This window comes from Myiozetetes cayanensis, unplaced genomic scaffold (assembly GCF_022539395.1).
Source record: "Myiozetetes cayanensis isolate MyiCay16 unplaced genomic scaffold, myiCay2020 scf38, whole genome shotgun sequence".
Lineage (NCBI taxonomy): Eukaryota > Metazoa > Chordata > Aves > Passeriformes > Tyrannidae > Myiozetetes > Myiozetetes cayanensis.
Window position 1 is genome coordinate 1,245,737 of NW_026087609.1, and position 23,507 is coordinate 1,269,243.

Genomic DNA, 23,507 nt, shown 5'->3' on the forward strand with positions numbered 1-23,507 from the left:
TTTTCTGTGCAGTAATAAGTTTCACACAGAGACAACATCAGGCTTTGTGCCACATTGACCACAACCATAAAAACACCGGTGTCTGTGCTCCAGGAGAACCCAGACTAGGCATAAATCCCCCAAAGGACTTTCTGTAAAAGCTGTTTTCTCCCACTCCCTGCACAGCTTTTGGTGCAGCGACCAGGGGAAGGAAGGGAAAAGCCTCAGCAGTGCCCCTGGCCGGGGTGAAGCCTCTGCCTGCAGTGCCTGCCAGGGCTGCAGGACTCCATGGCCCAGCAGAGCTCTGGGATTTCAGCAGCCAGGCACCAGGGTGGTTTGGAACCACCATGTTTATTGAGATCCTGCCCTTTTTTCCTACTGGAAAAGTACTCATCTCAAATGCCAGAACCAGCTGAGCTGGGAGGGACCCACGGGGATCATCGAGTGTACCTGGGGTACAAAAGAGCTCCAGCCTTCTCACAGCCCAGGATTGTCACACATCAGTGACAGGAAACAAACGACCCCTAAGTCTGCAGCTCTACACAGCACAGTTTCTTACCATTCCTTCTTACTGCAACTGATGACTACCCCAACAATTCCCAGGATCATTCTAGCACTTACAAAAAAAAAAACAACACATCAATTTTCCCCAGATACAGCACCTACAATTTACAAAGCCTGGAATAAAGCAAAGGCGTTAAATTCCTTCACTGCTAATTGCCATGAGCAAACTCCAGATCCAACACACTTTAGCACAAGTTATATTAAAAACACAATAGATGTGCTAATTATGTTATAATGAAATGCATTTTTCCATAGAAAGAGTTTGATTAAACAGCTACTCGCAACTCGTAGCAGAGAGTCTCACAAAGGTTTTCATTAATCATTTAATTAATATGCATTTTAATCTCATATCCTTAAAAATATATCATAAATTATTATTTTATTACATTCAGATGCTGAAGTTCATGCCATTTAATAAAGGTTTTTTACTCTCACCCCACTAGAATTTTTAATGAAATAATGACTTGTGAGGAGAATCTTTGATATGCATCAAAGCAGCCATGAAAAGCTGTTTGAATATGAACACCTGGCCCACTGCCACGAGTCCCACGTAGGTCAGGGGAGCAAAGGCCCCCTGATCAAAGCAAATCTCCACTCTTCAGAGAAAGAAAGAACATATTCTGTCACACATCATCTGATTACAGTCCAGTACCACTGACACGCTGTACCTGGGAATTCAACAGCCAATCCAGTGAAAACAGAGGGATCAGTTATAAAAGAGAAATCAAATCATCTTTTCTGAGTTCTTGTCCTTCAATAAGTGGGTTCTTCCCTTTTCTCCTTTCAGCACCAAGAGCCTGGAATGGCACCAGGAGGGACCTGCCAAGCACAGGAATTGTGCCCCAGCCAGGACTGACTGGAGGGAAAGCCATGTAAAGCCTTGCTGGTTTCTGGAGCTTAGAGTTCAGAGCACAGACCCACCTACGCTCCTTTATTATAAATAAATAGCTCGACTTATGTCATGTGCAGGGGAAATGCTCTGCTGGTAGCAAACATGCTGACATACAATCCTATTTGGCTAGAAATAATAGTTATACTTATTTTCATTATATTTCAGGTGGGGTTAGCATAAAAGAAGAAAATCAATATTTTTTTTGACCTGTTCTCCCTTCCTACTTAATTTTTTAAATAAATGTTTCAAGTTTGAGAGAGTAAGAAATAAAACACTGGTGGTTTTACCTTCACACACTTCCTGGAATGCAAGACATCACTAAGGTGATATTTTCCCCACTGAAGAAGTTATCACAATCCTAAAGTACCACAAGTCATCAAGTCTTACCAGGAAATTAATAAGAATCTGATCAGATCACAGTGGATCATTTACCCTGAATCTAGCCCATAGAAAAAGTGGGACAGAAAGCAAAACACAAAGACACCCTTTTAGTCTGCATCAGAGAAAGAAAAAGAAAATAATACAAAAAACCTCTCTTTTATGATCAATAAACACCCACAGTTCTTTGCTGACCTCTCTCAGCTTCCTGACTTTGTTTCTGCCTGACCTGAAGGAAAAGGGAAAAACAGCATTTCCTTCCACTTATCCTCAGTGAGGAGCTGTCCCACCTGCTTTCCCACAAGGCTCTCTTAATTCATTCCAGTTAACCCCTTCATCAATACCATAATCAATCAGAAATATCTGCTATTCCTTAATTCCTCATTACAAAGGAACCTCCACTTGAAAGCCAGTGCTCTGGGTGAGGTTACCAGAACAACCAGGACAAGCCAAGGCAGAGCTCCCCAGGAGAACACACCTAAAAAACATAAGCCAAGGAAGGTTTTTCAGGAAGCCAGGAACACCTGGCCTGCAAACGGTCCCAGAGCTCTTCTGGCAGCCTCGAGATTTGGAGGCCTGGCCTGCCATGCCCCTACAAACCAGTGCATTCCCAAATGGGAAGGGTAAAAGGGAACCCCCTCTGCTCGGTGCCATCAAACCTCCCCCACTGCAGCAGGACAGAGAGCCTGAATCTGAGTCCAAGACCTGTCATTTAAAAATGTCTTAACAAACGTCCTTGCTTCCCTCTCCCCAGTAAAGAGCAAACCTGAAGAACCTAAAAATGCCAAAAACTGGAACTGTACTTGGTCTGTTCCCCAGCTCAGAGGTGTGAAATGCAGGCTGGTGCCACGGCAGGAGAGCACAGGGGGCTTTATTGCACATCCCTACAGCCAGCACGGGACACTGCCCTGCATCCCACATCCCTACAGCCAGCACGGGACACCGCCCTGCATCCCACATCCCTACAGCCAGCACGGGACACTGCCCTCTGTCCGGTGTTCCTGCCACTGGGACACTTTTCTTTATTCTTAGTCTCTGCTGCCCGTCCCGGGACACTTCCCTTCCTCTCGTGTCCCTGCTCTCCGCACCATGTCCCGTGTCCCGTATCCCGTATCCCGTGTCGCGTATCCCGTGTCGCGTATCCCGTATCCTGTGTCGCGTATCCCGTATCCCGTGTCCCGTATCCCGTGACGCGTATCCCGTATCCCGTGTCCCGTATCCCGTGACGCGTATCCCGTATCCTGTGTCCCGTATTCCCGTGTCCTGTGTCCCGTATCCCGTGTCGCATATCCCATATCCCGTATCCCGTGTCCCGTGTCCCGTATCCCGTGTCCCGTATCGCGTATCCCATATCCCGTATCCCATATCCCGTATCCCATATCCCGTGTCCCGTATCCCGTGTCCCGTATCCCGTGTCCCGTATCCCGTATCCCATATCCCATATCCCGTATCCCATATCCCGTATCCCATATCCTGTATCCCGTGTCCCGTATCCCATATCCCGTATCCCGTATCCCTTATCCCGTATCCCGTATCCCGTATCCCGTGTCCGCGTGTCCGCGTGTTCCCGTTCCCGCGGGGCTGCAATGCCCGCTGGTGGCCGCGCGGTGGCGCCCGCTGTCAGCGCTGCCACCGCAGCCGCGCTGGATCCGCGCTGGATCCGCCCCGCATTCCCGCAGGATTCCCCCTTGGATTCCCGACGGGATTCCAGCTGGATCCGCCCCGCATTCCCGCGGGATTCCCCCTTGGATTCCCGACGGGATTCCAGCTGGATCCGCCCGCATTCCCGCGGGATTCCCCCTTGGATTCCCGACGGGATTCCAGCTGGATCCGCTCCGCTGTGCCCACTCCCACCGACCCCTGAGCCACCCCGAGGGCCGTTCCACCCGTGTCACATCTGAACGCCGAATTCTCTGCAGTTCTCGGACCTTTCTGTGCAGGAGCAGGGAAGGGGCGAAGCCTGGATTTGCAAAGGAAAAGCAGTGCCCTTGTTGGGGCAGCAGTTCTGAAGGGCGGAAAGGGCAGGGGCAGAGCTCTGGGGGAAGGATGCAAGTGCCAGATGTCTTCTTTACTCAAACGTCGGTCCAGATCAGCCTTCCTGGGCTGTGTTTGCCTCTTGCCAGAAGGAGTCGAACATCAAGTCCTGCTCCTTTGTCATATGGCAACTGCAATTTGCTTCTGGTGATGAAGGTCCAACCTTACTTTTTTAGAATATACTCCTTCCAAACCAAACCACAACTACTAAACAGGGTTTTCTCAAGCAACACAAAATAATTTTTATTTTCAGTGATTGTTGTAGAATGGTCGTGTTTCACCTTGCCTTGAATGAGAATATTTGTGTATGAGCACACTCATTATCCACTAGTCACTATTTGTTAATTCTTTCTACATTATAACCATGCAGCAAAACTTTCCCAAGTAGCCACAGAACAAACCAGTACCAGGAACCTTTCAGTGACCACCTAAACGTTGAAAGTATTCACAGAAATCACTCGTCACACAATCACAGTTTAATAGCTGCAGGAAAGTCAAAGAATCATAATTTAATCAGACTTCTCTGGACAGATTACTGCAACTCTGCTGGTCCACCAGCTCTGCCAAGCTCCGTGTGCAGCACGGGGGGAAAAGCAGGCTCTGTCTTTGGGACGCAGATCCATCTGCAGCTCACAGGGATGAGCTCCAGCTGGTCAGCCACAAAAAGTACAGGCAAACACCTAGGCCAGTTTCAGGTCTGTTTATAATATTTCATGGGGCCAAAGTTATCATAAAGGTTTATGGTAGAGGAAGGGACTGTGCAGACAACCTGCCCCCCAACAGCCCTGGACAGCAAGCAAATCCTGCTAGGATGAGGGAACATAGCAGCAGTAGGTCAAAAACAGGAGAGGGGAAAAACAAGTGCTTTCTACCTCTGATCCAAAAAGTTATGCCATATACAACAGCAAATTTCCTGTAAGCAGAGCCTGCCCAGAGAGACACAGCTTCCCTGCTCCTCAGCTGCAGCTGAGCCACCTCAGATCATCCCTGGAGCCTCAGCCTGCTCCAAGGGCAGCAGGGGAAGCTCTGCACATGTACATCTGTGCAGCTGCCTCTGGGATTGGCCTGGCCTTGGTGTGGAGCTGAGAAGGGGCCTTCCTGGTTGGGGAATTACTGTCTGAACAGGAGGGAGGATGGATAAGATGGATAATATGAGTGTGTAACACAGCTGGGGACACTAAGAAGGTCTCCTCTGTATCATCCAGTTGGGTGAGAGTTATCCACATGGACACTGCTGCACCCCCAGCATTTTGCCATGGGACAAGCACAGGCTCTTAACAGTACTGAGCTCGAGAATGATGTGAGCTCTGCAACTGCAGACAGGTGAGGATCCAGAGCAGCAAAACCCACCACCACTGTGACCAGTGCAGCCCAGACAAGGCTCAGGAACACATGATGGCCATGCCCTGTCCTGCTGCCTCCAGCACTCAACCAGCACCTGCCAGCAGGAGCAGAAGGCAAGGCCAGCAGGGATCCACTGAGGAAGTCAAGCATGTAAAAGATCTGGCACCAAGGAATACTCCTGGGAAGCTGGCAGAGGGCTGGGCACTGGGCAGTCACAAGTGCCAGGCAGCATGCTGGCATCATTATCTCGTTCTGCTGATTTGGCAGGGACCACCTGTCACCTGACTGAGCAATCACATCCTGAGCAGCCTCAGATCTGTCTCTCAGTACATGCCCAGATCCAGCAAAAGTGCTCCTCAAGCCAGGCAGGGCAATCCCCTGGTGTGGGTACAAAGCATTAAACCCTTAGTGAAGAGCACAAAAGAGCACAGCCAGGCTCCTCTGCTTCCTTCAGGAGAATGAGCTTTGAGTTAGCAAGAAAAACTTGGAGGTTCTGTTCAATCACTGGTGAACAATCTCCACGATTACTTCCTTCCTATAAATAGGCAGTTGAGCATTAACCCTCATTAGAACTGGTTTTCTTGGATTTCCTCACAACATCTGGATCTCTTTGTGTGTCAGTGCAAGTCCATGGCCAGCAGACAAGGCAGTCTGGGGGCAGAGCTGTGTGATCCATCTGCTGCCACATGTGTTACTTCTGAGGGAAGTGGAAGCACCACAGTGCTTTTCAGGAGGAGGGTATCTGGCAGAACATTAAATGGTGACCAAACAGACCGATCCAAAGCTGACTGCCTTTGATGTAGACATATCTCAGGACAAAATCTGTCACTTATAAACAACATGCTGTAATAAAGCCTGTTTGCAAGAGCAGAATTCAGGTGGTTCCTTGGTTACAACCTGGTCACCAAGGAAGGCCTAGTTTTAAAACTACTACAGACTCATACACCCAGACTTTCCTTTCCATCTCAGGTGCATTGTGTAGCCCAGACATTTGCCTTCACTCACCAAGTGTTCAAAGTGCCACTCCCTTCTGAAAGGTCCTCTGGCCACTGCCTTGCCCTTCACGTGCCCCAGCAACCACACACATACACACCTCCCCCAGCACCACAAGGGTTAGGTAACATGCACAAAACCATCTGAATAAGGAATCTTTTCTACTGTTTATGCATTTTAAAGATGAAAGTTTACTACTATTCATGATTTTACAGCAACTTCCAGCCACAAGATATTTTTGCAAAATGTCTATGAGGACATAATTAAGACACACTCCCCTACAGGTGTTTACAAGTCTGCATGCCATATACAATGTTATTCCCTTGCAGGGAACAGAAAACCTGTAGCATAACCTGCACTTCACAGGTCACTGTGAGAAAGAGTGATGGGTAACACAGTTAACAAGGAGGGAGTGCTAAAACAAGGTAGTCACATCACATCTGGAAGTTAAAATTACCATTGTAATTTTAAAATCTGTGGCATAGCCACAAAGAGTATTGACTGCATGCAGAACACACTGGTGAGAAATAAAGTATAAGTTTTATTTTTATGAGATGCTAGACATATGAACAACATACTTCATGTGGCTCCATATGGGGTGGAAAAAGACATTGAGTCAAGGGACTCAGGTTTCAGTGCCTTCTCATTACTTCAGTTCTGCCTCTGAGCAAATGTTTATCTTAGCCATTTGTGGTACTTACATCAGACCTTTAATGCAGCTGCCCAAATTACCCATTTTCAGACCACAACAGTGAACCAACACTCAGCTGGTTTTCTTGTATAAGTAAGATTACATTTTTTTAATTCTATCCACCCCTGATGTTTTCAGCCACAATGTTCAGAGGCCTCTGGTTCCAATCCTTTACAGCACAGGAAAGGACTTAACTAGTCATGTCTGTGTTTCAGTTAATATTTTCCTTGACCATGGGAAGGTCATCCCAAGACAGTTGTGAAGTCCCTAGAGAACGGGTGAAAAGCTGGACAAGCTTTCATTCCCACGACAGAGTAACATCCAAGGGATCAGCCTTGGAAGCATTTTCATGTGGAATTTAAACTGAAGAGCTGACACACTTCAAATGGGGCTAAATTGGACTCCAGTTGGCAGAGAATGGAAAGTACAACCAAGGTTCTGCACTGTATGTTTATGTGGCACATTTGATTTTGATGCTTCTCAAAGGCACCTGAACTGCACCACTATGAGCAGGACCCACTTCTACCTGTCACTGAAGTGAAAATCACTGTGACCTGTCCCAAACACAATGACACAGGCACTGCTCACAGGATGCCCCTCTCACAGCCCAGCCTACAGCAGCCAGTATTAAACATGCAGTGCCTCAGAACTGTCTTATTTTGCTAGGAAGGGACCAGGCCTTCACACACCAGCATCCATGCTGCTGTCCCAAAACTGGGACACCTGGTCCACACACAGTGGAGGTGTTGGATTTATTTACAGTTTTTCACAGAAAGGGAGCTGGGTGTTCCTCACAAAGCCAGCACACCAGAGGCCAAGTACAAAAACACATGCATGCAGCTCTATTTGGACAAGATTATCGTAGTGAATCCACATCACTGTTGGCAAAGCTGCTCTTGGCTCACCTTTCTGGCACCTCGATTTAAAGGTGCAGCCTATTCTAGATCCACTGTGCCTGTTCTGGGGGAGTGTCTTTACTTGGGGGTGGGCAGCCTCAGAGCTGTGGGTTCCACATTACTGGTCAAAGTCCATCTAAACCACAGGACTTCAGCTGCTTTAGCTGGCAAGTAAAACTTGCACAAGCCAAATGCAGTTTTCAGTACCTCACTCAAGGGCTCTTTGTTCATGCTATCTCTTTACTTGTTTTAAAACTATTCTGCAAGACCTTGCCATTTCCCACTTCTCTGGGTCTTAATGGCATTTATTGTTCACTTTTCAGTGATTCATTCTGCAAACTCTTTTCTTTAAGACATTCATCCTCATCCATACGAAGCCCAGTAATGAGCAAATTTTACTCCAGAATTACTATATGTATTTTATTTTAAGTCCCTGGACTTAAGGCTAGCAAACCCCTTGAATGAACATTCTTTACTCACTGTTGGGACTCTGATGCATCTCTATTAATCCCAAAGGAGATGGGAGAGACTGAACTCCAGGGTAGCTGAACGGAGAGCACCGAGTTCTGAACTTGGTACCCACCAGTTCTCAGAGACAGCACAAAATGCTGAGCACCTTCAAAGCCCCAGGAAGGCATCTCTGCATTCCCACCCTGGGTGAGAGAGCATTGTTAACGTGCTGCCTTCAGAACTAAAGTCTTCCTGAGGCTTCCTTGCTCTCTGAACAGAGAGGACACCCATAAAGGAGAAGCCTGCCTGAATCATTGTTAAGCACCCAGAGCGTGCAGGAATGGAAGGTTTCTGAGTCTCTTTCTTCTCCTCACTGCAGTGAACTAGGAATCTTCTCTAGGTCCCTTGTCAGATGAACTAATCTGAATTCAGATCCAACCTTCTGCCCACCCACATGTGCTAATGCACATTCAGTGGCTGTTGGACTCTTAACCCTGAGAGACTTTCCAACACCTCAAATGGAGAGAAAGGTGCTGATTACATCCCTCCTCTAGCAGAGGAGATGAAAGAGGAATCAGCCTCTGACTGTCAGTCCACTGTGATCCTCCTGGCCTCCTCTGAGCACTGCACAACTACTTAATCATGCAGGAATAAGGCTCTTAATGAAACAAACCACGTGATTTCACAATAGTCACATATTCAGCTGTCCATTCCTCCACAGGCAGGACAGGCTGCAAAGAGTTTACATGGTCCATAAGCCTTGGAATGTGTATATATATATATATTTACATAATGTAAATATAAATATAAATACATAAATATAGCAATAACTCTACGTGCCTCTGATCTGGACAAGGTTCCACCACTATGAGAGCACAGTTCCACATTGTAATCTTTGTTCAAATGTTAAATCACATGTTAAATCACAGCATGCTACACTGCAAGCACCGAATAAAGATGTGAGAGGTGGGCTGTAGGGCCCTGAAAATACTTTTACCACAGAATTGGAAGGAATAAGACAGTTTGAGGGGGGGTCATCCAGAGAAATGATTTTCCCAGCCCTGAGAGCAGATAGTGGGAAGCCAAAAAAGAAAAAGAATGAGAGGCATTTCTTCCAAGGTGAACATATAGTTTTAACTTGGTCAGCTCCAAGTTTGTGTTCCCTTCATCCCACCTTCCCAAACCAGGAGCTGTTCCCTCCACCCAGTCTACCACCACATTCCTTCTCCCCTACACCCCCGCCTTTTCCAGAAAAGAGCCCAAACCTACCCACCTAAAAAAATTTCCCACCCACACCTCCCCACAATGAACAGTTCCAATCCAAATTAATAAAATCTGCCTTGTTTTTCTGCAGTTTCAGCCCCTTTTGTCCCCATGAAATCCCCCAGTGGCAGTGACAGCAGTATCTGCTGTGGAAGAAAAATACAAATTTGACCTCAAAGAGCAGCTCTGCTCAGTGATAATCATCTTTAAGGTTCAGATTGACTCATCTTCAATGGCATGACCTAAGCCAGTTTGTATACAAACATATTGTCTGCATTTGTCCTCAGCCTCTAATGTCGTGTTTCAGTATTAAGGTATTTTGATTAATCTCTGCTCTGGCTGCAGCTTCCCTGGGAGTCTCATTTTTCTTATTTGTAATCCTGTTTTTCAATAAAATTCTAGTGGTTTTTGAAAAAATGGTAGATTAGGGTTTGCTCAACTAATTGCTTATTTTTTAATAAAGTTTTCTAAACATATGTAATGATTGTGGGGTTATATATCTCTAAGGAATAAGATCAGATCACTCGAATTTTTCTTAGCAAAATACAATAAAGATACCTTATTCATATATTATGTTGTCTTTTGTCTTGATACACCTTTTTTTCATTAGCAATTAATTCCTCTCAGTGGCAGGAAGACGATTTTCATAAAATGATCACTTCAATAAGAATTTCTGAGTGAATTAACTAGGCCTGGCTTTCTTTGCATGGTAAAGGTGTACTTTTACTGTACCTTCTGTAAGCCTCTAAAGTCACATGCAGCCCACACAAACAATGGCAGTGACTCTCCTGGGTTTCCCTTTCTCTCGTGCCCATTTCATCCAGGCCCTCCCAGGGAAGCACCAAGTGGCTCCCAAATCCAAGTTCATGTACAGAAAACCCTAAGTGGGTGGGATGTTATTTTCATTTTGTTTTCAGTTCACGCTGTCAGGTACAAAATGATTTTGAAAGTAGTAGAAAATCAGTGCAATAACGATGTCCTCAGCGTGGCTTCAGAGCCTGTCCCGGGAACCCCCTGGTGACACGTGCTGGCAATCACGGCTGAGGCTGCACTGAGCTCCAGACTAAACCCCATCACAGGCACTGTGTTAAATAATTCATACCCCTGGGGCTTTTTGCTGAATAAGTGATCATTTCAGACACTGAATTTATTGCTTTGATAATACACTCCAGTGCCTTTGCAGCCCATGTAACCTCCAGCTCTGGAAGATTTTGGGTAGGGGAGCAATCACCTGCACAGACAAATGTCCCTGAGGGAGCTGCCCTCTCCCTGCTGCTCTCCCAACTCCACCCCAAAGGAGGAGCAGCACCAGGGAGATGAGGGCCTTGGTGCTCCTCCAGCACCACCCTGGAGGTTTGCACAGGACCCTGGGCACTGCTGTGTTTGATTCCACGTTCCTGGGGCTCGGGGAGATCCAGGGGCAGCAGCATGCATCAGCTCTCTCCAAACCTTTCCTCTTCCTCAGGGACAGTCTTCCTGTATATTCACAGACAGTTTTTTTTTTCATTTTGACTTGAATATCAGGCCACAACACTGATTTTTGTATCAGTATTTTCCAAGCCAGATGCATGTGTGTGTCAGTTGGCCTTGGCTTTCACAGTGCCAAAATAACAGTAAATCAACCAAAGGCAGCAGTTAGAAGGTGATCCTAGCTATTTCTGGACAGTACTCATGGGAATATCTGTGCCAATTCAATATGACATTTCAGAGCAGAGTGGAGACACGTCCTTCCATTTTAAAATGTGGTCACTGGAAACTGGTTGGAAAACTGACATTGCACTCTGTATTCATTCTCCATTATTAATGTTTGTCGTATTTACAAGAAAAGGAAGGCATTTTCATTGCCAGGAAAGCAAATGCATATGGAATTTACAAGTCTACGTGTTCTCTTCCCTTCTTAAACTTTGGGGTTTTAAACCCAATCTTCCTGGTGTTACAACGTGTTACAATTGCTCCATAGCTATTTATGTCAAAATCTGGTAATAGACATCATATAGAACCATCTCTTATATACATATGAATAAATATTCTCAATAGTGAGATTTAACAGCTATATCATTTTGGTCTTGACTCTCAATTAGTACTAAAATAAAAACGTATTATCTCCATTTTAGTCATCTCAAAGATTGACATGCAATGAGTTCATTACATATAAAATACCAAACTCTACCATTGTATAAATAACCTCTTCAGAACCCAACAGGACTTACATTCCCTTGTCCAGTAGCTGAGCCTGATCTCTGTTCACACACATTAGCAGCCAAAGCTACAATCCAGCACCAGTTCTCATACCCCACTCCTTCAGTGCTGGGAGGTTTTTATTCCAGCCAGACAACCACCCTTGCACTGCCAAGACCAAAGGTGTTTTAGATGTGCAATAGCCAGAATACTACCAGTGGTAGTGAAGATCATAAAATGATTGTCATCACTTTTCCTCACAGTCCAGCTTAATGTGTTGGGAAGAGATCCAGGTAAGGCACTGGAATCAAATTCACACTGCAGCACAGAAATGCAGCAGTAAATGCCATATTTCTGGGGCCTTATGCTCCTGATCACATCAAACTGGATCACATCCTTGTTTGTTATGGTGGGTGATCCAAAACCAAAAATACAGTCATATGAGAAAACAGCTATTTTATTTGCCCTAAGGCACTTGCTTACATTTTTGTGTAGCAGAACTGAAAAACTGCTGAGTCATATAGAAAAAAAAAATGTATTTATGCAGCTAAAAAGTCCAGAAAGTGATTTTTTTTTAACAAATCATAACAACAAGGCTCAATTCTTAAGCCTATTAGGGTAAATTGGATACTGCTTTTACAGTATTTAGCAGATGCTCATTTTGGGACACTTTTTTTGTTGTTGTTGTTAGTCCAGGCTTTCAAATCACTCCACTGTTTCTGTTGGGCTTTTGGTGAAAGTCAATTGTCATTTTAAGTACTAAGGAACAAAATTTGGCCTTCAGGATCATGAGTCACTACCTCAGGCAGCCTGGGGCTCCCTTCCCCTTCAATTGTTTTTTCTCCAGATATTTCATCACAATTTCCCTCACCAGACAGAACCAACTGTACTGGCTGTCCCACACTCAGACCTGTGCTCAGTTCAGAACTGCTCCTTTATCATTTTATCAACAGTTTTGAGACTATCTTGCTTTGTCCAAGGGATGCACCATGGCTGACTAGAAATTGTTGCAGTTCCAGTGCTGCAGCAGTTAATCTGAGTTCTTTTTGACATCTTTTTACTGGTTTGTGCCACACTATTTGCTCTTCCCACCGCATTAAACACCACACACACCCAGGACATCAAAGTTTTACCTGAACCCCTGTACAATCTTTTGTATTGCAGAACCCTCTGGGTGCATTCCTTTTTCTTTCTTTCACTCGGCTGGTTTTGTCCCCAAGCCCACCTTTAATTTCTCTGCTAAAGAATAGCAAGAGCCGCCTCAGTGCCCTGGTTTGCCATCATTTGTCACGGTGCTTCTCTCTCAGCAACTTCCCTGCTCTTGAGGTTTTAAATTATTAGCCAGTTTGCTTATCCTACTGCGTATTTCTTTCCACAGGGCAAAACTATCAAAAAAGAGAATACATTACACCCTTACTTTAACCATTAATAGTTTATTAAAAAAACTCTCTTCAGAATTGGCCTGACCAATTCTTCAGAATTGCCAGTCTGACCAGACACCAGCAGAAACACACCCTGGAGGGTGCTGATACACTTTTTTCCATATAAAATCTGCTTCCATTTGAATCATACATCCCCTGAGCAAGTTCTTTTCTGCCATGGGTTTCTGCATCTCATGGTAATTTCTCTCAGGCAGGAGCCTCCCAGTTACAGAAAACTGAGCATTATTTCCAGGGCCTTATTTTACCCTCCCTTTTGCCAGCACGGTTTCAGTGAAATGGGCTGGGGTTGCACATGGGTTTCGTGAATTTGAATGTTCATCACCAAACATTTTGATGTGCAGTCTGCATCTCTTCTTACTGCTGTGAGAAATGTTCAAAGTTCCAGTGAGGAACTTTGCCCCTCTGCAGATTTATAAATTTTTTATCATCTTCTACAGGTTCTACAGATGCACAAACACTTCATAAATAAAATAGTGTGAAGTGGAGAGACTCTGACTTGTGTATTCATCAGTAAAACACAAAACCCTGTGAGCTACAGGGTTTGTACTTTGCCAGGGTGAACTAAGTATTTCTTGCTGGTACACAATGGTTTCAGAAAGATAAAATCAGTTTAGGGTCGCAGATATGTTTTTTAGGTTGGTGCCATGCTGGCCTTTCCTCATTTGCACTTTAGGTTTGGGTTAACAAAAGCCTGCCTGGATTCACCTCCTTGCCTGCACTAACAGCACTGCACTAACCCCTCCCCAGGGGCTCCCCAGCAAAAGCCTCTTTCAAAAGCATTCCTGAGAGTAAAAGACAGAATATCCATATTTGATGGGATACAAATGGATCGGATCAGCAGGATTTTTAGCACAAAGGGGACCTACAACTTACAGTTTTGTAGTATTCTGACATGCAGATTTAGTATTATTACTGGTGTTGCCTAATTTTAAACTCTTCTTATCACACAATTCAGTATTTCTTTCTATATATTCCAGTATATTTAGTTATGTCTCTCCAGGGACACTGATGTTATTATTCATTAGTAATCCACTGGCCATCCTTATGTCCCATTAGAATTTATAACAAATTCAGACAAGGATTGTTGGAAAAAGAGACACTCTGCATTCACTTTCAGATGCTTTAAGGTCCTTGAAAGTTCAACACAAAATAAATTGCATAATTAACTATAAATTTAATTAAGGAGTCCCAGAGAGAGGGAAAGGAACACTGAGATAAAATTTGCCATTCTACCTCCTTAAAAATTAACTTAGTTGGCATCAGGAAGATTGAAACCACAGTCAAACAGGGGAGATATAACTGGATTTTCAATAACAGTCCTGGAGCCCATTTCTTAGGGCATATGTAGAGATTAAAATATATATATACACATCAGGCAATGACAACATAACTCGCCATTCTCCTTAAACATCTGCAAGAGGTGAATAAACAAGAAACGAATTCTGGCCCCAGAGCACCTTTTGTTCCACAGACAGTTGGCAACTTTCAAAATCAGAAGAGCAGCCTCTGAGAATTTAGGCAGGACATAAAACTCCTACAGAATCCTCTTTTGACATAGAAACTATGGAACAGAATGAAGGGCCCCTTCATTCCAGTTCTCATTTCTTTCCATAGCATGTAAAAGAACATGACTTCTGCCTTTGGGCCTTCATTCTGCTGTAAAATATTAGTTACTGATATGTTTCACCTGTATTAATAATTTAAAATTATTTTTCCTCTTGGTAGATTTCATGCCTAAAGAAGTAAAACACTTGATTTAAAACTCTGGAAAATATTGTTCAAATAAATTAACCTGTCCTATAAAAGCTAACTGAAAAATGTTAGGCAGCAATTTTATATCATTTAAATTCCACTATTTCCATTAAAATAGATTTCAGCACAGATGAATTTCCTTTGTCAGTAATTACACAGTTGGGGAAATTCACTGCTACTTGATTTTCCAAATTAAAAAAAAAAAGACTTGCTGATCAATTTTGCTCATCCTGAGGCATTTTATCTACGACTAATTGTATAATCCAAATTACTATGGTTTCATTACCACCTTTTCCATAAAGAAAAAGGAGGAAGTGAAAACAGTATCCCCCAAAATCTTGTTATGAATACATAAAAATTCTCAGTCAAAAAGAGATCTCATTATAGCAAAAGAATTTATTTTGCCTTACAAAAATTGGTTGTCACCAAGAGCCACCACGCTGCAGCATCCCTGCAGCTCCAAGAACCCCAAATGAAGCCACAGGACACGGGAGCTGAGCCAAGGGCTGTCACTTCAGCACTGATGGCAAGATTTATAATGGAGTCCCAATGTTGGGGCAAATGTAAAATCATCCAAGAATAGAACTATCTGTTCTCAGCAAGGGTTCCTTGCTAATTTTCCCTTGTCAGTAAATTGGGAAACGCCCACTGGTGACAGCGAATCTGTCCAGTTCCATCCATCAGGAATAACATTCCAAACTTTACCTAATGTACTTTATTTGCACAAGGCACACTCAGCACTCCTACAGATTAGGAAGGAACTTTCTTGAGAAGGGGCAGAATTCAGACTGGACACAGAGACCACGAACCACAGAGACAGATATTACCTTGGTCTGCCTTGCTCTGTGATGTTCTGAGAAAGACAAGTTGAACTAAAAGCAACAGGTATGAGCAGCAGTAATCCTGGACTGTGTTTATCTTTGTTCCAGCTCTCCCAAATACAGCCCACAAGCAAACTCCTGTGTATAAATCATTTATTTGTGGAGAATTTTCTTTAATACAAATCTATTTTATCAAAACAGAAAAGTAGATGCCAGAAGAAGAATCAAATAATGATAATAAATGAATAATAAACTGCCCACAGTATCACACTGCCAGCAGGAACTGCACTGAGTGTGCAAATAACAGTCTGCCCTGAGTCCCACACCACATGCAAGCTCCAGTCAGGTGCCATTGAGGAGAAAAAAGGCAAAGTTCAAAAGCTGAAAAAACACAGAGGAAAAATGGTTACCCCCCCCACCCCTCATGTCCATATGACTGTAATGCAGATTTGGAAATCAGTGGGTGAGAAAAGCCTGCATTTGTGTCTATTCCAGAGGAGCACACCAAGTACTGGTGAGTGTCCAAAGGGTTACTGATAACGGGGATGATGTTTCTGCAGGCTCTGATGCATCATGTTGTACATTGTGTTTTCTGACTCAGTTAAAACGTTCTCTGTCTCAGAAGCAGTTGCAACTCCTCAGCAGAAAAAGAATGAGAGTATCACAGACAGGGCTCTAAAGCCAGGCCGAGAGAGAGATTTCTGCAGAACTGCCAAGCCCTGAGCAGTTCCCCTCATCCAGAGTCAGGTACTAAGGCCTCTGCATTTCCCACGGTTTGCTTTCAGTCAAAACCCCAAGTCTACCAGGACTAAAGTTAATACCAGTATTATGAGCAAATGTAGGGTGCTGATGGGGAAAGACATCATCACCAAAATTTGCAGAAGGGTTAAACATTTGAAATCCCTGAAATTTAAAGTGCAGAATATGTTTTATTTTCCTTGAGTGCAGCATTGCACATGCACATCATTCTTCAGATGCAAAGTGAGGCCAAGAGGACACATATCCAAAATCCAGCATACAGGAAATCAGTTTATCTGCTGCATAGGCTGATTCACACCTTCATATGACAACTAAACAACAAGGAGCCCTAAAAGGAAGCCATGCAGTTTCCATTTATTAAATAAAGAATTGCAATGAAAAGGTCTTTCAAAGAGTTGACTGTTCTGAGGAGTTGAATAAGTGAATCAGAAGATAACTTTTGCAGCAGCATCCTACGGCCTTTTAGGCTACTAGGGTATTACAGTTTTGTCCAAAGGTACGGGTATCTCTGAGCCATGAGGAAACACACCTGTAAAATTCCATAAACCCTGATTTCAATTGCCTTATACTCTCTTAACTCTTCTCTGGACTTGAAAGAAATAAAAATATATTAAAAAAAAAAAAAAGTGACCAGTGACAGCAGGAAACTTTTTACAGACAGACCAGGGAGTTCACATCCACCCCACAGTCCAGCACAGCCCTGAATCCATCACTACTAAACCAAAGAGAAGCTAAAGAGCTCAGAGCTGTTCCTGTGTGAGGGAACTTGCTCTCTGGACTACAAAACCACCAAAGGGAAGCAAGGAAGTCTGGGTACACACTCCACACTCCACGCTCGTGAAGCTCCATCTCCACGTCCCTCACTCACCAGCAGGATCAGTGCGATCCCTCTGTGAGACCCTGCAGGTCCAGTGTGTGCACGGCAGACAGAAACTGCCAATGGAACTGCGATCCTAAAAAACCCCAAACTGCTGACAGGCCACACCATTGCATTTTTTAACTAAAGAAGCTAATGACACCCTATTCTTAGTGGTAAACGACCAATTATGGAAGCTCCTCGGCTTTAGTACCTGCTGCAGGTACTAAAGCCTCTACCTCTAACATTAGGGCATTTATCGTCCACAGTGTGAAACCTTTCCAAGATCCCTGGTAACAAGCAGGTCTTACTGTTGTAAAGAGGTCTTAGCTAGTCTCGAGTCTACATCGTTCTCCTACCCCCATCCAGCCCCACGGAATCACTGCCTCTGCACTGCCAGCTAATCCCGTGCATCCCCGCGGGTTTGCTGCAGGCAGTCCCTCCCTTTCAGTCCGAGTGCTGGGCTGGACTCGGCTTTCCAGCGCCGATACCCGCCTCCAGCTCCTTTTCCAGGCGGCGAGCCCCCGCAGCATCCCCGCGCCCGCCGCCTCTGCCGGGGCCGCCGCAGGGCGGGATGCGCGGCGGGATCGCCCCGGGCCCCCCCGGCATGTGCGGCCCGGAGCCCCCCCGGGCCGGGCCCCGCTCCCCCCCTGCCCGGCCGTGCCCGCGGGGCGGTGGTCACCGCACGGCCCCCCCGGCACGGCCCCGGCACGGCCGCGGAGGGCGGAGGGGACGAGCGGGGAGCGCGGCGGGGGCGCATGGAGAGAGCGGGCACGGCGGCGGGCTGGGGTAAGGACGGCAGGAGGATGGAATGCACAGGGATCGGGGAGGATGGCATGCACAGGGATGGGGGAGGATGGCATGCACAGGGATGGGGGGAGGATGGAATGTACAGGGACCGGGGAGGATGGAATGCACGGGGATGGGGGGAGGATGGAATGTACAGGGATCGGGGAGGATGGCATGTACGGGGATCGGGGAGGATGGCATGTACGGGGATCGGGGAGGATGGCATGTACAGGGATTGGGGAGGATGGCATGTACGGGGATGGGGGCAACGGCGATGAACAGACATGTGGGGATAACGGGATAGACCGGGATGGGGGAGGATGGGGATTAACCGGGATAGGGAAAGGCAGAGAATGAATAGGGATAGGGTAAGGACGGGGATGAATTTGGGTAGGGAGAGGACGAGAATGAAACGGACTGGAGTGAGAAAAGGGAAGGAACCGGTATGGGGAAAACAAGGGAATGAACCGGGCTGGGGTAAGGAAAGGGCTGAACACGGGTAGGGGAAGAAAGGAATGAACCAGGCTGGAGTAAGGCAGGGGCTGAACCCAGCTGGAGAAAACAAGGCAATGAACCGTGCCAGGGAGAGGCAGGAGCCGTGCTGGGGTAAGGAAAGGGCTGAACCGTGCTGGGGTAAAGCAGGAGCCTAGCCGGGTAAGGCAGGAGGAGCCGCGGGAGCTGCGGGGTCCGGCGGGGCGGGTCTCGCACCCACCGCACCCTTCCCGGCCGCCCAAAGTTTCTGTGAGTCGGGAACCCCTCCCGAAAAGGGAGAAGCCCTTTCCCCGGCCGTGCCCCAGAGCCGGGGGGGGCAGGAGCCGGGACATCGCCGGGGCACAGGGACAGGGGACAGGGCTCAGTCCGGGTGCCACAGCCCAGAGCCCGGAAAAGGGCTGGTTCACACCCGAGTCATTGCCAGAACTCAGGCTGGTAATGCATCTGCAGAGCAAAAGAGCCCATCTTTTAAGAAATCTAAAGATTGCTGCTATTTAGGACACGTTTTACTCACGTGCATTTTGTTGCCTGTCAGTATAAATCTCCGAAGTGCAAGTTATAAATACTAAAACTGGAATGCATAGGGGGAGTGTTTGTATCAAATTCTAGAATAAATTTATTCCAGCCCAGTTCAACACACACAAACCTGGTGCATTTAAGCTGCACTTTAAAAAATTAGGGGAGTTATTTGGTTTAACAGTGATGGATGCCTGTTTCAGGGACTGCTCATTGACTTAACAACAATAATCAACATATTTATATAACACAGTGTGGTTTATATGTGGGTGTTTGAATCTAAGAGGAGTTCCCATCATTTCCTGAACTGGAGTGACTCTTGTAGTATGAAGTAATGACTGGTTTGCTGTTTCCCCTCTGTTTGAGCTACATCTCTCTGTACACTCAGAACCTGAAAGGTGCAATCCTGCCCAGAGAGAGCAGGGACATGTTAACACAACGTGTCTTCAACTGACAGCTGGTTGCAAAAAAACCCCAAACTGCTATGAAGGAATTTTCTCTTATTTTTTCCCTCCCTAGTTTTTTTCTTCCACCTTCCTCTCATCTCTGGAAGCTCCATTGGTTTTGGAATAGGCAGCAATTATTCCAATCTCCGTAAGTAATCTCTTTTTCTTATGTTTTTTTAATACTGCACTAATGGCATGCCTTGCAGTCATGTACAGCTGTAGGAACATAATTTTTAAAGTCCTCTATCAGATACACATCAACCCATTAAAAAGGAAATAGCTTCCTGGTTAAGGAATCAATTGAGTTAACAGAAATGTGCTTAACCTTGCAATATTTATAAAGACAAAACTCATAGAAATTACAGAATTGTCTGAAACTGAGGACCATCACTTTAGTGTCAGGTACTTCAATATTTCATTTTTAAAAAAATTAAAATACTCCTTTTCAGCACTTTCTCCTACAACAACAAAGTAGCACATAGCTGCTAAAACTGATTTACAAATGGAGCACAGTGACATCAATCAAAATTTATATCATTTTGGCACCCACTAGTGAAAAAAATGTGGCTAAAAATTTCTTCCAGTCATTGAAATAAAACAATCCCTGACATTTGACTTCCTTCTACTCTCCTTTTTATGACTGCCTATTGTAGTTATTACATGAAGGCTTTTTGAAAAGGAAACACAGCATTGCAGGAGCCAATTATCCTCGTGTCACTGGTCCTATTTTGGCAGAAAACCATGTGAATGCAGGGAAGCAGAGTAGCATGTCCAAAGTCTTAGATGGAAGAAAGCACAATGACAAAAATAGACACACAACAATTAAAATCTGAAGTGCTGCAGCTCAAGAAAAGCCATGTTGTAACTAGACTACGACTTTGTAACCATGTTCAATCCAAGATGCCCATAATGGATGAGAAAACATATGATTACATGTGAGGTTTAAAGACAGAACAGACAAGAAGTTCCCTTATTTACTTTGGACTGAGCATACAAGAACAACAGTCAGACAGCTCCTGTCATCCACTTACTAGAAATAATACCAATTTAAATATCTGTTGTCAACAACCTACCTAATTGGAGAAACTATTCAGAGTCAAGACAAGCTTCTGTCAACACCAGGTATTTGTAGGATCTATCCCTAAGAAAACTTAGGGATAAAAAACTGGGAGCAGAGTTTGCTTGGTAAAAGTGAAGACAGTGCAAAAACCAAGTCAGTGCCAAGTGTTGTCTCTCAGACTGCCAGGTAACACTTAAACTCCTCCAAAAACCCATTAAAATTGGGCTGAAGAGTGACTGCTAAATTAGTAGATGCTGATCACAATTGTTCACCCTGTGGCTACCAACTGGCATCACCTAAATCATGGAAAACATGTAAGAGCAGTACAAAAATAACAGCAAAGTGTAAATGCTACATGTGGCAGTCTCCTCATCAGTTAGTGAACTGCCTGAAAACTTGGTGATAAAATACTCATATTGTGCTTATGTTGTTACAGGTCAATACTCCAAAAATGATGTTGAGATTAATGTTGGGTTTACATGATACACAAAATGGCATCTCAGAGCACTTCATTACATGTGTAGCCAGTCTGTGTTTAGTTTGGAATTCATACATGAACACCATTATTTCCTACCCACTCTCTGCTTTCACTGTTCCTTGACCCTTAACTGGAATTTTCCTCTGCCACTCTCCCTCCCACTTCTTCATGGCAGGACAGCTTTGCATTGCACTGGCTTCAGGTTGTGCAGCTCTGCACTAGAAATGTTGCAGCAAACAGTTCAGAGCAGGCTGAGAATTGCACACATTTCCAAATGGGTACCTATATCTCTTAAAATTAAGTTTTTATACTATGTGTTTTTTTACTTTGACCTTACTGATACAGTTCATCCAGGTCTGACATTCTGGGCCTCTCCTCTTTAATCACTGTAAGGCCCAGGCTGTGAAATGTTCTACTGACAGAGGAGATAATAATAACAAAATGCCAGGTAGGCATTAGCCAGGAAATAACCAAACCACACTGTGACCATGGTACAATTTTACAGTGACCATGGACAGAGAGTGGAGCTCTCCCAGGTTTGGGGAGGTACAACAGGAAGGAGACTTCTCAGTGGACTCCTCATCTATAGAGAAGTCATGAAAGCCAGGGTTTAATAACCTCTTTACCACTGAACTTCCTGAGCAAGAGCAAAGGCTCAGAAGCAGAACTGCAGCTCTTCCCACAATGAGAGGGCCGTGCCTGGAGAATCCTGCTCTTGTCCAGGACAAAGGGTGAAGTCACAGGAGCTGAGTTACAGGCAGGAAAGGAGCTCTGTGACTTCAACCACTGGCAGGCTCAGCATTTAGCACAGCTTTCTGATCAGAAATAAACTTTTCTGTTGGCTTTGTCCTTTTAGTTGTTTGTTTCTGAGAGAAACATAGGTTTTTTATTTGCAAAGTGTTTCTAGGTTTTGGTCAGCTGTGCTTGGTTGGTTAAGTCAAATTTATCTCTATTAAGTATTGACAGTGAGTATAAATCATCATTAATCAGCAGACACGAACATCAGTCACTGTTTTAAATACTTGAATGAAGGGGGCTTAAAACTCTCAGATAAATAAAAGGCAGAAAACTTTTTCTACTCAAAATGCCTTTCTTTCCTTTGTATTGGTAACTCCTCCACCTCCTTCCCAGCACTTCTGGGATTTGTCTCTGAAAAAATTGATTGTAATACAGATAAAATTTTAAAAATCAGTTATCCATGTTACCAATACATATCAGGTATTATAGAAAGATAGTTATTATCCAGACCATATAGTTATGTATTCAAATGTTAAATCTTTATGATAAACCATTTATTTAGGGTTTCTGTCTTATATCCAAGAGCACAAGGAATGGCCAGAGAGATGTAAAAGGTTCATTTGCATCATGAATGACAAACACCAAAACTAAAAATATACAGAGAGTGCTTTCAAATCCAGCATTACGATTCCTGTCTTAGAACCTCTAGAGATCCTACAATTTTATTCCAGCTAAAGAGTTCTTTCACAAAATGAAGAAGGAGCAGAATCATTCCTACTGTGGCTCTGCTTGCTCTGTGCATGAAATCCCATCTGAGCCAGGCACAGGCACACACACCTCCTGCAGGGAAAGGTGAAGAAAATGATCATCCTGGAACAAGCAGGCCCTTTGAATGCTGTTCCTGATGATTTGGGACAGCTCAGGGAGCAGCAGTGCCAGCCCAGCTGGCTGCCAGCTGTGTTATCACTGGGAGCTGCACTCCGAGACCCCAGGGCAACACTGGAGGATTGAATAAACTTCTGCTCATAAACAAGGAAATCTCTCTGCACACAGCAGGAATAAAACACTCTTTCCATTGCTAGGGAGTCTGTAGGGAAATCCTGTCTTTTCACCAGGGTGGTGTCCAAGCTCAGCCAGTTTATGCAGTTCTCCAGAGACATGGATACCCACTGCCAGCCAGCACAACTTCCCCAGAACACAGCTACATGTGCACAGGGGGACATGGTGGTCTGGGGGCTGTGTAAGTACCTTGCAGCAGTTCTCTTGGCTGTCCCAGATTTGGAACATGCAGACAGACAAGGTTTCCAGCCTGGGTGTGGCAGCTTCGCTGGGAGCTGGTCTCTGGAGTGAGAACACGAGGCCAGGAAGTTTGAAGCACAGGGAATGGCTCTGCACCAAGACTTCTGCACAGCACAGCATCCCCTTGAGAGGTGTCAGTGTTCAAAGCACCAACACCAACCACCTATCATCAGTCTCTCTCTTCTCCAACAGTGCCAGAAACCATGTGGATCTGTGACACCAGGCAGTGAGGGAAACACGCTGTAGTTGCGCCCTCTTCTCTTCAGTGCACAGCAAAGTTTGATCCCCAGAATGATCTGCTCTTTATCTTCATTCACTCTATTTTTTTCTCAGTGTGGATGTTTCCTGAAGGTGCTGAAGAGCTTCCCACCTCCCTTTCCCTAAGGGCACACCCCAT

General features: G+C 45.0%; 1 protein-coding gene across 1 annotated transcript in view; it reads left to right on the plus strand.

The window, feature by feature from the left end:
- Nucleotides 1-17,968: 17,968 nt before the first annotated feature.
- Nucleotides 17,969-23,507, plus strand: part of BEAN1 (brain expressed associated with NEDD4 1) — a 50,703-nt gene continuing 45,164 nt past the window's right edge. Inside the window, 2 exon segments of the mRNA XM_050328229.1 lie at nucleotides 17,969-18,081; nucleotides 19,609-19,683. Of these exon segments, the coding sequence (XP_050184186.1) occupies nucleotides 18,051-18,081; nucleotides 19,609-19,683 (106 nt within the window). The 5' untranslated portion in view covers nucleotides 17,969-18,050.